A 13,008-nucleotide genomic window follows, 5' to 3' on the forward strand; every position below is an offset into this window, starting at 1 on the left:
AAAGGGTTAGATACTAAATTACTGGTCCACAATTTGCATCTCCACTGGTTCTGCGTTGCAAACATATTTCTCTACATCTTCCTTTAGCCAAAATCAAGTAAGTCTCTCCAGCTTGGGGATGTGGGAAAGCTCAGACAGTGGAAGTCCTACCTCTTGACAGAGGGTAGCCCAGGTTACTGCTGGGTTTTGCTTTGCAGTGCATTGTGCTGGTTTTACATTCTGGTTTCTGGAAACATTCATCTTCTTATAACTAAAGAATTGAAGTAAAGTCTACCCTAGAGATTTTAGGACCAAATCTGGCAGATCCTGAAATAATGCTGTAACTAACAATAGTGACAGGTAGCATTTATTGAGATTTAATCTGTACCACGAGCTGCTCTTAATACTCTACATATACTTTTTCAGGGCATGTTAACTGTATAGACTGTCTTATATGGGTAAAAGTCAGCTGTACTACCGTGAGATCGCTTCAGGAAAATTAGAGATACCAAGGGAATATTTCATGCAAAGATGGGCACAATAAAGGACAGAAACGGTATGGACCTAACAGAAGCAGAAGATATTAAGAAGAGGTGGCAAGAACACACAGAAGAACTATACAAAAAAGGATCTTCATGACCCAGATAACACAATGGTGTGATCACTCACCTAGAGCCAGACATCCTGGAGTGTGAAGTCAAGTGGGCCTTAGGAAGCATCACGACGAACCAAGCTAGTGGAGGTGATGGAATTTCAGGTGAGCTATTTCAAATCCTGAAAGATGATCTTGTGAAAGGGCTGCTCTCAATATGCCAGCAAATTTGGAAAATTCAGCAGTGGCCACAGAACTGGAAAAGGTCAGTTTTCATTCCAATCCCAAAGAAATGCAATGCCAAAGAATGCTCAAACTACCGCACAACTGCACTCATCTCACAAGCTAGCAAAGTAATGCTCAAAATTCTCCAAGCTAGGCTTCAACAGTACGTGAACCAAGAACTTCCAGATGTTCAAGTTGGATTTAGAAAAGGCAGAGACATCATAGGTCAAATTGCCAACATCCACTGGATCATAGAAAAAGCAAGAGAGTTCCAGAAAAACATCTATTTCTGCTTCATCGACTATGCTGAAGCCTTTGACTGTGCATCACAACAAACTGTGGAAAATTCTTCAAGAGATGGGAATATCAGACCACCTTACCTGCCTCCTGAGAAACCTGTATGCAGGTCAAGAAGGAACAGTTAGAACTGGACATGGAACAACGGACTGGTTCAAAATTGGGAAAGGAGTACATCAGGGCTGTATACTGTCATCCTGCTTATTTAACTTATATGCAGAGTACATCATGAGAAATGCTGGGCTGGATGAAGCACATGCTGGAATCAAGATTGTAGGGAGAAATATCAATAACCTTAGATATGCAGATGACACTATCCTCATAGCAGAAAGTGAAGAGGAACTAAAGAGCCTCTTGATGAAGGTGACAGAGAAGAGTGAAAAAGTTGGCTTAAAACTCAACGTTCAAAAAACGAAGATCATGGCATCCAGTCTCATCACTTCATGGCAAATAGATGGGGAAACAATGGAAACAGTAACACTCTTTATTTTCTTGGGCTCCAAGATCACTGCAGATGATGACTGCAGCCATGAAATTAAAAGACACTTGCTTCTTGGAAGAAAAGCTATGACAAACTTAGACAGTATATTAAAAAGCAGAAACATTACTTTGCCGAGAAAGGTCCATCTAGTCAAAGCTATGCTTTATCCAGTAGTCATGTATGGATGTGAGAGTCGGACCATAAAGAAAACTGAATGCCGAAGAGCTGATGCTTTTGAACTGTGCTGTTTTGGAAGACTCTTGAGAGTCCCTTGGACTGCAAAAAGATCAAACCAGTCAATCCCAAAGGAAATCAATCCTGAATATTCACTGGAAGGACTGAGGCTGAAGCTGAAGCTCCAATACTTTGGCTACCTAATGTGAGGAGCTGACTCACTAGGAAAGACCCTGATGCTGGGAAAGACTGAAGGCAGAAGAAGACGGGGACGACAGAGGATGAGATGGTTGGATGGTGTCACTAACTTTATGGACATGAGTTTGAGCAAGCTCCGGGAGATGGTAAAATACAGGGAAACCTGGCATGCTGCAGTCCATGGGGTCGCAAAGAGTTGGACACGACTGAGCAACTGAACAACAACAAAACTGTGATTAAGTTAATTGCTTCTCTGTGCCCCAGTTTCCCCATCTGTAAAATGCAGATACTAGCAGTCCTCTATTAGCAAGTTTAAACGAGGCATGTATATTACTAACCACACTTACAAATGAGAAAACGAAGCAGAGAGGGAGAAAATAATTTTATTTCATCACATTCCTAGTCCACATGTGAACTCATAAAATCAACTTTCAGAGTCCACATTTTCAAACTGTGGGCTACCACTACTTTTTAGAAAAGCAGCCAGTGACAAACAAGGGAAGAAAGTTGGTGTTGGGAGAATGACAGAACTTCCTTGTAGAAATATTTCATAAGAGTTTGGGAATGACAGACTGGATCTTTAGGAAAAAGTTGAGGTCTGAGGAGAGAGATTCGATAAAGATCCTGAGAAAAATGAGAGTTAAATAATGAAAAGAGATCTCAAAAGGACCAAGAAACAAGAGCCAGGGTGAGATCTGAAATAGCAGGGAAAAAAACAAAGGAGAAGGAGATAGAGGCACCCAATGGATGAGAGGGACATGAGATGGCCTAGCATCACAGTTGCACAAGACAGAGAAAGTGCCAAGAAAGAGGGAGTCCTTTGTCCTCCCCAATGCCAGCCTGAGAGCCGAGGTCAAGTTCAATTCCTTCTGTGATGCCCACCAGGTATCAGTCCTAACCTTCAGTATCAGCTCAAAATAACTCCACTTCTCCAATCTCTCCTCTGAATTTTCTTGGGCATTTGGTCATTTCCTAAGATCAGTACCAAACTCCCTGAGGACAGAAATAACACCTCTCCTCTGTATCCACGCACCACGCACAGTACCCTGTACACTGTCAGAGCTCCACAAATGCCTGCCGAGCGTGTCTCGTGGCCCTTCCATGGCTTTGCTCCAGTGATACTCTGTCACCTGTGAAGATAAAGATTGCCTATACCCCGTACTCCTCACAAGCACCTATCCTATCTGGAAGCCTATGTTCAGAGCCGACTCAATCTTTGGTCATGAAGTGAGTTTGGGGGTGAATTAAGGGTGACCTCTGTCTAGGGACAGAGGATGCACATTCCTCAGCAACCCCTTGGTAAGTCCAGGATCATGGGAAAAACCTATCAGACTCTGGAAAGCAAAGTAGCTGGACAAAGAATGGAAATACGTCCACCATCTCTGAACACAGCGGGAAATTCATGAAAAAGACAAAATTTACTTACTGTCATCTGAGCAGGCAGCAAATCTAAGGCCATTCTTTCCTTCTCAGTTTTCCTGTCAAGGGAGAGCAGAGTGCTTGACAAGGTAGGTCTGCAAAGAAAAAAAGGTGTCATGAAGAACTCTGGGGTCAAAGCATGGAAAAAGGAAGTTACAACTACCCATAATATCCATCAGGTCTGAACAAAGACATGCCATATAAATGATGCAAACCGAGTTTAAAAGTGTACCTACTAAGCCAATTAAGTTCTAAGACAATTTGCCAACCTCCACCTCTGCCTTGATATTAACCATACTTCTAATTTCCATATATAGATGCTTTTAACATCCACTGGGCTCTATTGGCTATATCTAAGCAAATTGAGACTCATCACAGACTTCTGGAGTCCTGAAGATAGCTTTAAACTATACATTCAAATGGTCACAGTGAATGTGAGTGTTTCAGACTGCCACTTTCAAACATACCTAGCCAATCCTAAGCCTGTTTGCCTTGCTTCACCATTTCCTTCCTGAAGAGACCACAATAAAGGAGCTTGCCCACATGTGTCATCTCTTTTTCTATGGAACTGTTAGGGGAAGCACACTGATTGAAACCGCCCACCCTGGCCAGGCATCATAGTAACCATTTGCATGAGCTGTTTTACAACAGGACGTCCTGGTAAGGAACAGGGAACTAATAAGCCTTTACCAATCAGAAGAATTCAGGAAAGGTCAAAAGGAGACACCATCTGTCCGCACCTCCCAGAATCCTTCTCGCTGGCATCCATCTTGGCTGAACAAGGCGTGCACCACCAGAAAGGACTCTGAGTCAGAATGATTGGCTAAGGACAACCTGGAAACTAATCCCATCACCATAAAACCTGAGACTGCCATGTAAAACCCATGTGGCAGAGAAGTTCTCCTGGGTTCCCTGACCCTGACCCTCCTGCTCTCCACCTGGGCGCCCTTTCCCAATAAAATCTCTTGCTTTGCAAGCACATGTGTCTCCTCGGACAATTCAAATTTCCGAGTGTTAGACAAGGGCCCAGTTTCAGGCCCTGGAAGGGGTCCCCCTTCCTGCAACAGAATGGCCAACGCAGGTGCTCCTGAGTGACTCCTTCCTGGACTGCTGTGTTCTTTCCAGGGAACTGTCACACGTAACGCACACCATTTTGGATGCCACTCCTAAACACAAATTCCACAGGTGCCACCTCTTTTAGCATCCACAGTTCCCCGTATCCTTTGTTCTTCATACACAAACCCCAACTGGGAAAGCAAGGTAAGAGAAGCAGGCAGAGCACTGTCAGAGAAGAGTGGTGGCCAAGGTTGCCTGCACCAGCCACCTAAGTTTGTGGTAGGTTCCACAGGTATAGCACCTGGCATGAAAGCTCAACAAACTGAGTATGCTGGGTAATGTCAGCCAGAGAAGGAAAGCTGCTATACAAGTGCCATGGTTCCTCTATGACGCACATCTTCTCCCCATCTTGTATCTTGCATGTATTATTTAATCCGCACAACCACTCTAAAAAGTACTGCTCCTCATATTACAGATGTGAGGGAGACTGAGAACCAGAGAGCCTAGTGACCTTCCCCAAGAAACAAAACTGCTAAATATACAGTAGAGGCAAAATAGATCATGGTAGAGTCCAAGGCCCCGGTTAATGGGCAAATTAGCTGTCCACCGGTGCCTCATTTTCTTCATCTGTAAAACAGGATCTACCTGTTATCTGAGGTTGAAATGAGTTCATTCATCCAAGGTGCCAGACTAGTACCGGGCACAGATAAGGTCTCCATAGGCATTGCCATTGTTGCTACTGTCTGTTTCATCAGAAATCTCTGAAAAGCCAGCCACAAAAGACTCCCACCAACAGCAGTCCCGGACCGCCCCAACTCACCTGACTGGGCTCTCCCTCCCCGCGACCCTCCCTGGGGAGGGGTGGAGGTGCGGGCAGGGCAGCGACTCCCCCTGAAGCATCGCGGCCTGGGCCGTGCAGACCGCCTCCAGACCCACTCGGCCTCGGTGTCTCCCTCGTGCCTGCGCGCAGCCCCGCCCGGCCGGCACACCTCCCAGCCCAGACCCGCACACGTGCTGGCTCTGACTGCCACCGGGAGATGCAACCGAGAGTTTCTCAGTCCCTGGGAGGCCTCCCTCGCAGAGCCGGGATCACCCGCGCCACGAGTCCCGAGAAAGCCGCGAGCCCTCCTTGCAGCCCCGCAAACCCAGGAGAACTACGACTCCCGGCATGCCTCTGGGCTCGCGCCTACTACACTTCCCAGGGGCGCCGCTGGCGCCGCCACTTAGGAGATGGAAACGTTCTCTCTTCTGGGGAGCTGTTGGGCCCAGCTGTGCGCTGGGGTTGCCGTGCGAGGGAGCGTTCACAAATAAGGCGGGTGATCTCCAAAATGCTTGCTGCCTAAATCAGCTGCGTGACTTGTTTTGTTAGACAAGCAAAATCATTTGAATAAAACCCCTGAATTTTGACGCCGTTAAGGTCTGTGCGCCCTAGCCCCTACCAGTTAGTTTTGATTATTTTTAATTATTTTAATGTGTACAAGGAGGATAATGTATGAACAGGTATGTTTAAGCATAATAAAACTAACACCCATATACTCAACATTGTGCTTCAAAAGAGAACTTGACCAGAATCTTGGAAGACCTGTCCACGATGCTCCCGATTTTTCTATACTGTGTTAAACATTTCTTGGCTTAGCCTGATTAGTACATCTCAAGTAGGTGCCCCTAAAACAGTGTGTTTACTTTTGCAAGGTGTTTCATCTTTATGTAAATAGAATCTGCTATGTGTTTTTCTGTGACTTACATGCTGAATGTGACTTACATGCTAACCTTATTAGGTTCACCTATCTTCATATATGAAAAGTTTATTCATTTTCACTGTTGTATGATTGCATTATTCATTCATTTAACAAGGTATATTTAACAGTTGTTTTGCACCTGGCGTTGTAGATGCTAGAAATAAACTAGTAAATAAAACTGGCACAGCCTCTGCATTCATGCAGCTTAAATTGTCAAGGGAGAGAAAGAAGAAAAATAATAGCAAAAATAACTCAGCCATTAAAAGAAAAAAAGAATGAAATAATGCCATTTGCAGCTAAATACATAGGCCTAGAGATTATCGTACTAAGTGAAATAAATCAGGCAGAGAAAGACAAGTATCATATGGTATGACTTATATGTGGCATCTAAAAAGTGATACAAATGAATTTATTTACAAAACAGAAACAGATTCACAGACACAGAAAACAAATTTATGGTTACCAAAGGGAAAAGGGGTAGAGGAGGGTTAAGTTAGAATTTAGGGATTTTCAAATACAAACTACATAAAATAAACAAGGTCCTACTGTATAGTACAGGGAACTATATTCAATATCTTGTAATAAACTATAAGGGAAAATAATCTGAAAAAGAATATGTCTAGCTGCATAACTGAATCACTTTGCTGTACACCAGAAACTGACAAAACATTGTAAATCAACTCTATGTAAATAAATAAATGGTATGTATTTAGATACTGACGTGTGCTAAGAAGAACAAGAAAGGGGACCAGGACCGCTGATGAGAGCAATTTTACAATTTTACACAAAGTGGTTTAGACATGTTTGACCGACAAGGTCAAGCATTTGAAGGACCTGTGGAAGATGAGAAGTGAGCCAAACTAAATATCTGATGGAAAGCTTTCTGACAGACCAACAGGCAGATGCCCTAAGGTAGGAGCATACCTGGCCTATTGAGGAAACAGTAAGATTACAGTTGCTGAAACAGAAATAAGGAGACAGAGAAGTAGGAGATCAGAGGCAAGAGGACTAAATTTATAGGCTCTTACTGGTCATTATGCCACTGGATTTGACTCTGAAAGAGAATGCTCTGGGCACTGCAGAGATAAACTCTTATGTCATTTTTTTAGTGATCACTGACTGCTGAGCTGAGAATAAACTAAAAGTTCAAAGGAAGAAGTAGAGCGACTAAGACTAGAAGGCTATTGTAGTAAATCTGTGAGAGAAGACAGGAGTTTGGACTGAGTAGAAGTTATGAGAAGTGTCTGGAAATACTAAAATTCAAAATATGGAAAAGATGAGAATGTGAACATTGGAATATTATGTTTTTCAACTAGGAAGTACATCTATTCCTTTTAAATAGTCCTGGTAATTATATTAATTTTTAAAAAATATTCTTTATGCTCTGTTTGTCTCATTATAAAAATTAAGAATTAGCTTGTCTCTTAGCCACCTCAATGAGAAGCCCATGCACTGCAATGAAGAGAAGCCCCCACTTGCTGCAACTAGAGAAAAGTCCTTGCAGCAACAAAGACCCAGCGCAGCCAGTAAATAAATTCATTTAAAAAAAAAATTAGCTTGTCTCTTGATGTCCTTTTGCTGACCTAAAACAAATACACAGCCAGTTTTTTTCTCCAGCAAAATGGGTGTATTCAGGATTAACAAAGAATCACAATTTGAGGTCTATAAGCATGGCTGTGCAAGTCCTCAGCAAACATGGAGAACTGTTTTATAGTGAGAAGAAGCTAAGACGGCTATGATAAAGAGCCCATGGTGTTTTCCTTGGCTGAGTCCCGACAGACTCTCACTGGCTGATCTGTTGCTGGCGAAGAAGGGGAAGTCTTTGCTTTTGCTGTTGAGTTCTTCCTGTTGTAGGGGTGAGAGCACCCCCTTCTGGTCTCCTATGTCTATTTAATTGAGGTTTCTGTTTATTGCTTTCTTACACTTTGTATTTGGGTTGGCCAAAAAATTCATTCAGGTTTCTGAATATTGCAATATTTTAAACCAAACACAATTTCATTTTCTGTCCCATTTAAAATTTAAAAAATATGAGCTAATAGGCTATCTAATTTTAGTACTTCTGTATTCCATTTTCTCTCTCAGCTATGAATTTTGGTAATTTCCTTAAGTTTTATAATTTATTTGCAATTAAGTTTATATTTAATCAGTCTCTTTACTGATGATGAAATGCTTGTGCTGAGTTGTATCCGACTCTTTTCAACCCCATGGACTAGCCCACTAGGCCCCTGTGTCTATGGATTTTTCCAGGCAAGGATACTAGAGTGGGGCGTCATTTCTTTCTCCAGGAGATCTTCCCGACCCAGGGATTGAATCCAGGCCCCTTGTGTCTCCTGCAATAGCAGATGGATTCTTGACCATGTCTATCCCATCACTTCCTAATTTTCGCTTTTGGTCTTGACATTTCTGTTTCTTTCTCACATTGTCACAGTCTAGTTTTTATCTGTGCCCTCTCAGTTATTCCATGAACCTCTTTTACTTACTTTTCTGGAGACAGCTGAAGCCAATCTCATTTTTCTTTTCTTTTAGGAAACCTTCTTCTGTTTATTTCTCTACATTGACTTATATAAATCTTCCCCCATTCCCCATTTCCTGTATCTTTAAGTACTTTTTTCTGTTTCTCCCCCCGTGGCTAGCACTTGGTTTTTTTCCATTATTTTTGTCTGGGACAATAGAAAGGATAAGGCTCAATTCTATTTTTTTCTGCTTTCTTCACTGCCAACATATTAAACTGTTATTCTTGGTGTACAGCTTTCATGACAGTGTGAAAACCTCACATTTAATTCTTTGTCCTTGCCTCCATTTTATGGGAGGGGTTTCAAATTTATCTTCCAAGTTAAAAAAATAAAGGACTATTCTTCCACTTTTTCTTTCTAATGTAGTTCACTGCTTTAAAATAAATGACCATCTACTTTATTTGAAAAAATGTCTGCACTACATACAGCATCCATGAAATAGTAAGAAACCTTGACCCAGCAGGCTGCTCGGGTCCACTGTAGTGTAACTGAAGGTCAACTACTTTCTCCCTTCTTTCTTGCCTCCCTTTCCGCCATCTTCCCTTCCTTTTTTGTTTTTTTAAAAACAGTGGGAAAATAAGAAGAAAAATGGTAGAACAGAAAAAAATAGGAATTGTTTCCAACTATTCAAAATTTGAAAGGCTAAAATGAAATACATATGAAGTATTTAAAATTAAATGACAGCTTCTCTTCCATCTTCTTCTCTTAATCAGCTGAAAGATTGGAAGCTTGCTGCTGTAAGCTGTGTATCATGCCAGGATTCGTGACCTCCAGAGGAGAGGATTTCGATCCCCGGGTCAGAGACGAGGCTTAACTACTTGGAGCTTTTTGTGTAGCAAAATTTTTCTGAAGTATAACAGAGACATGGAAAGCTTCTGACATAGACTTTGGAAGGGGACAGAGTGTCCCCTTGCTGCTTTTCAGCAAGGTGTTTTATGTCTGTTGGAAAGCTATTTAATGAAGTGAGAGACACCTCAAGGCTGAGGGAGTTTCACCAGGCCCCTCGTCCACAATACGCACTTTGAGATAGGAGGTATGTCATCGCCCAGCCATAAAACAATTGACAGGAATTCTGGTTTGTTGAGACCAAGGTTTGAGAAAAGAAAAAAAGTTAGTCTTAGGTGGAACCATTTTGAAGAAAGGCAAATTCCTAAGCAAATACATAGTTTCATTAACATAAGAAAAACGCATTGGTTAGCTCAAGGCAGAACCAGGTGTCCTCAATACAGAATTGAAAGAAGCCTCTTTTAATTTTGTGTAGAGAAGGAAAAAAACATCTGCCACTTGCAGTTTATTTCCTCCTGCCACTTGGAGACCTCTGGCCTTCCTGCCTGTTACCCTCTCAATCTTAATGACATCCATCCCTATATGTATATGTGCAATTGAGGCTGATGGACTGGCCAGATTTGGGGAACACTGGCATACTGTTTAAAACGCCATCCAAATACTACTGCAAACCTGAGTGTTATAATAGAAACATGCAATAAGTTATTTATATCTTCCTGTCCTATATATATAAACTCTTAGACGTTTAAAGGATATTTGTACAAACACATTTAAGAGTGATTGCAAGGAATTCCCTGGTGATTGAGTGGTTGGCAATCCGCTTGCCAGTGCAGGGACATGGGTTCGACCCTGGTCCAAGAAGATTCTACATGCCACGGGCAGCTAAGCCCAAGCCCATGTGCCACAGCGGCTGAGCCTACCCTCTAGAGCCCTTGAGCTGCAACTACTGAAGCCTAGGTACCTAGAGCCCATGGTCCACAAGAGAAGATACTGTGACAAGCCTGCACACCACCACAAAGAGTAGCCCCTGCTCACTGCAGACAGAAATAAGCCCACACACAGCACTGAAGAGCCAGCACAGCCAAAAATAAAAATAAAAGTGGCTGCAAAATTTGTTTAGAAAAAATAACCCACTGACCTAAATGAAGAGAAGTACAGGCTGGATGGTGCTGAAATATAGGGACCCAGGGGGTAATTCTATCCAGGTCTTTCCATCACAACTCTATAAATTTACGGGGTGAGTCATGAAAATCTACAAACGATTTTTATTATGTACAATCTATTTGCTTAAAAGAAATGGAAGCTTTGCTAGCTTGTTTTCCTTTGCCCATATCTTTCTACCGAAGTAGAGATCACAAAACAGATGTTGGAGCACTGACAATTTCTAGACTTCTTGCCACAGGCACGACAAGGGTTTGTTCTGTTTAAGAAACAGCAAGTTTTTTGGATGTGGCATGTAATAAGCACTTAAAGAATATTTTTGGAATAAACAAAAATCGGATAAAAATCATGCATGGTTGTTTGGATAACAAAAATGTTTCTTTAGATAATTCTTGGAGGTGAGGGAGCAATGGTGGTATAGTCTACAGCTCCCACCTTTAAAAAAACAATAAAGGACATGGAACAGGAGAGGCAGTGGGGTTCTTAAAACTGATATAAAACCACCACCAGAAAGAGAAAGTACAGCCTATGTGTGAAAATATACAAAAGTTTACTGGTATTTAAGAGAACCATATATAGGTAAGTGCTTAAAAGTACATGCGGGATATATAAACAACTTCCATAGCTCAATAACAACAACAAAACCATGCAATTCAAAAACTGGCAAAAGTTTTAAATAAACAGTTCTCCAAATAAAATGCATACAATACGAATGGCAAAATAAGCATATTAAAAGTTGCTCGACATCCCTAGTCATTAGAAGAATGCAACTCATAACCATAATGAGATACCACTTCACAACTCTTAGAACAGTTATTATAAAAAAAGAAAAAGAAAAGAAGTGTTAACAACTGTTGTTGAAAATGTAGATAATAGAACCCACATTCAAATTAGAACCCTTGTACATTGCTGATGAGAATGTAAAATGCTGCATCCTCTGTGGAAAATAGTTTGACAGTGTCATATAAAGGTTAATATCTACTTCTCAAATGATGATGCAATCCCACGCTTAGGTATTTACCCAAGCAGAAATGAAAACAATATTCACACAAAAACCTGTATGCAATTGTTTGCAGCAGCCTTATTCATAACTTCCCAAAATTGGAAATAACCCAAATGTTCCTCAAGTGGAGAATAATAAACCATGGTACACTCATATAATGGAGCATCACTCAGCAATTAAAAGGTACAAAATACTGATACACACAACATGGGGTAATCTCAAATGTACTAGTCTAAGAAAATGCAGCCAGACATATGATACTCCATAAATGGGAAAACTATGGGATAGTAATTGAAACCAGGGAGTCAAACAGATACATGTATGTGGGTGTTCATAACAGCATTATTTACAGTAGCCAGAAGGTGGAAGCAACTCAAAAGTCCATTGATTCATGAATGGATAAACAAAACGTGGTCTTCATATACAATGGAATTTTATTCAGCCTTAAAAAAGGAAGGAAATTCCGATAAAATGCTATGACATGGATGAATCTTGAAGACATTACACAAGTGAAATAAGCCAAACACAAAAAGAAATACATTGTATGATTCCACTTATCTGAACTAAGTAGGAAAGGCAAATTCATAGAGACAGAAGGTGGAACAGAAGTTACCAGGATCTAGGGGAAGGGTAAAATGGAGAGTGACTCCTTAATGAGTACAGAATTTTTGTTTGAGATGATGACAATGTTCTAGAAATAGATATGGTGATGGTTACACCCACATTGTGACTTCACACATTGCTACTAAACCATACACTGTAAAGTGGTTAAATGACAACTTTTAAATTATAAATATTTTATTAAAAATTTTTTAAGTACATGCAGGATGCAAGAGGGCATTACTGGGAAGGTAATGTTTCAGGGGAAGATTGTTAACAGAAACAGGTGTGGAAACCATATTTCAAGGGAGGAAATATAAGATCCCGCAAAAGAAAAAAATCACTCTAAGTATTTCAGACCCCGCAATTCTTCTCCCCAACCCTCAAGAAATCTAGTCAATAAATCATACTTTGCTACACAGAAAGAACTAGGTGTACTTGAATTAGAAATCTTGGACACAATCCAAACTTGTTGTGACAGAAAGGACACAGACACCACTTTGCTGGGAATCTTAGAGGATAAGTCTGGGACAATTTCAGCATCAAATTAAATAATGATATTAGCAGAGTACAGTTCACTGATGAAACAAAAACTGTGCTTCCAGAATCACAGAAATAAACAGAAAAAGAAACTCTTCCCTAAAGTAGAGAGTCAATTATTAAGTGTAGAAAAAAATGACAGAATTAGATAACGGCGACCTCCTTCAAAAGGCCCTCTGCACCCAGCGCCACACTCAGTGCTCCCGATCCTGCAGCAGGCCACCGCTGGCCCACACCTGTGCTGG

At 41.2% G+C, this 13,008-nt stretch overlaps 1 protein-coding gene across 2 annotated transcripts in view; it reads right to left on the reverse strand.

The window, feature by feature from the left end:
- ZNF354C (zinc finger protein 354C) overlaps positions 1–5,561 on the reverse strand; it is a 47,541-nt gene extending 41,980 nt beyond the window's left edge. The window contains exons 1-2 of one of the 2 annotated variants that reach the window (XM_061149664.1): positions 5,242–5,551; positions 3,373–3,460 (exon numbers count right to left, since the gene is read on the reverse strand). In XM_061149664.1, the coding sequence (XP_061005647.1) occupies positions 3,373–3,460; positions 5,242–5,321 (168 nt within the window). In that variant the 5' untranslated portion in view covers positions 5,322–5,551. Of the gene's footprint in view, positions 1–3,372; positions 3,461–5,241 lie in introns of both variants that reach the window. The other variant, XM_061149665.1, reaches the window with a different exon arrangement.
- Positions 5,562–13,008: the final 7,447 nt, after the last annotated feature.

Source organism: Dama dama, chromosome 9 (genome assembly GCF_033118175.1).
Source record: "Dama dama isolate Ldn47 chromosome 9, ASM3311817v1, whole genome shotgun sequence".
Lineage (NCBI taxonomy): Eukaryota > Metazoa > Chordata > Mammalia > Artiodactyla > Cervidae > Dama > Dama dama.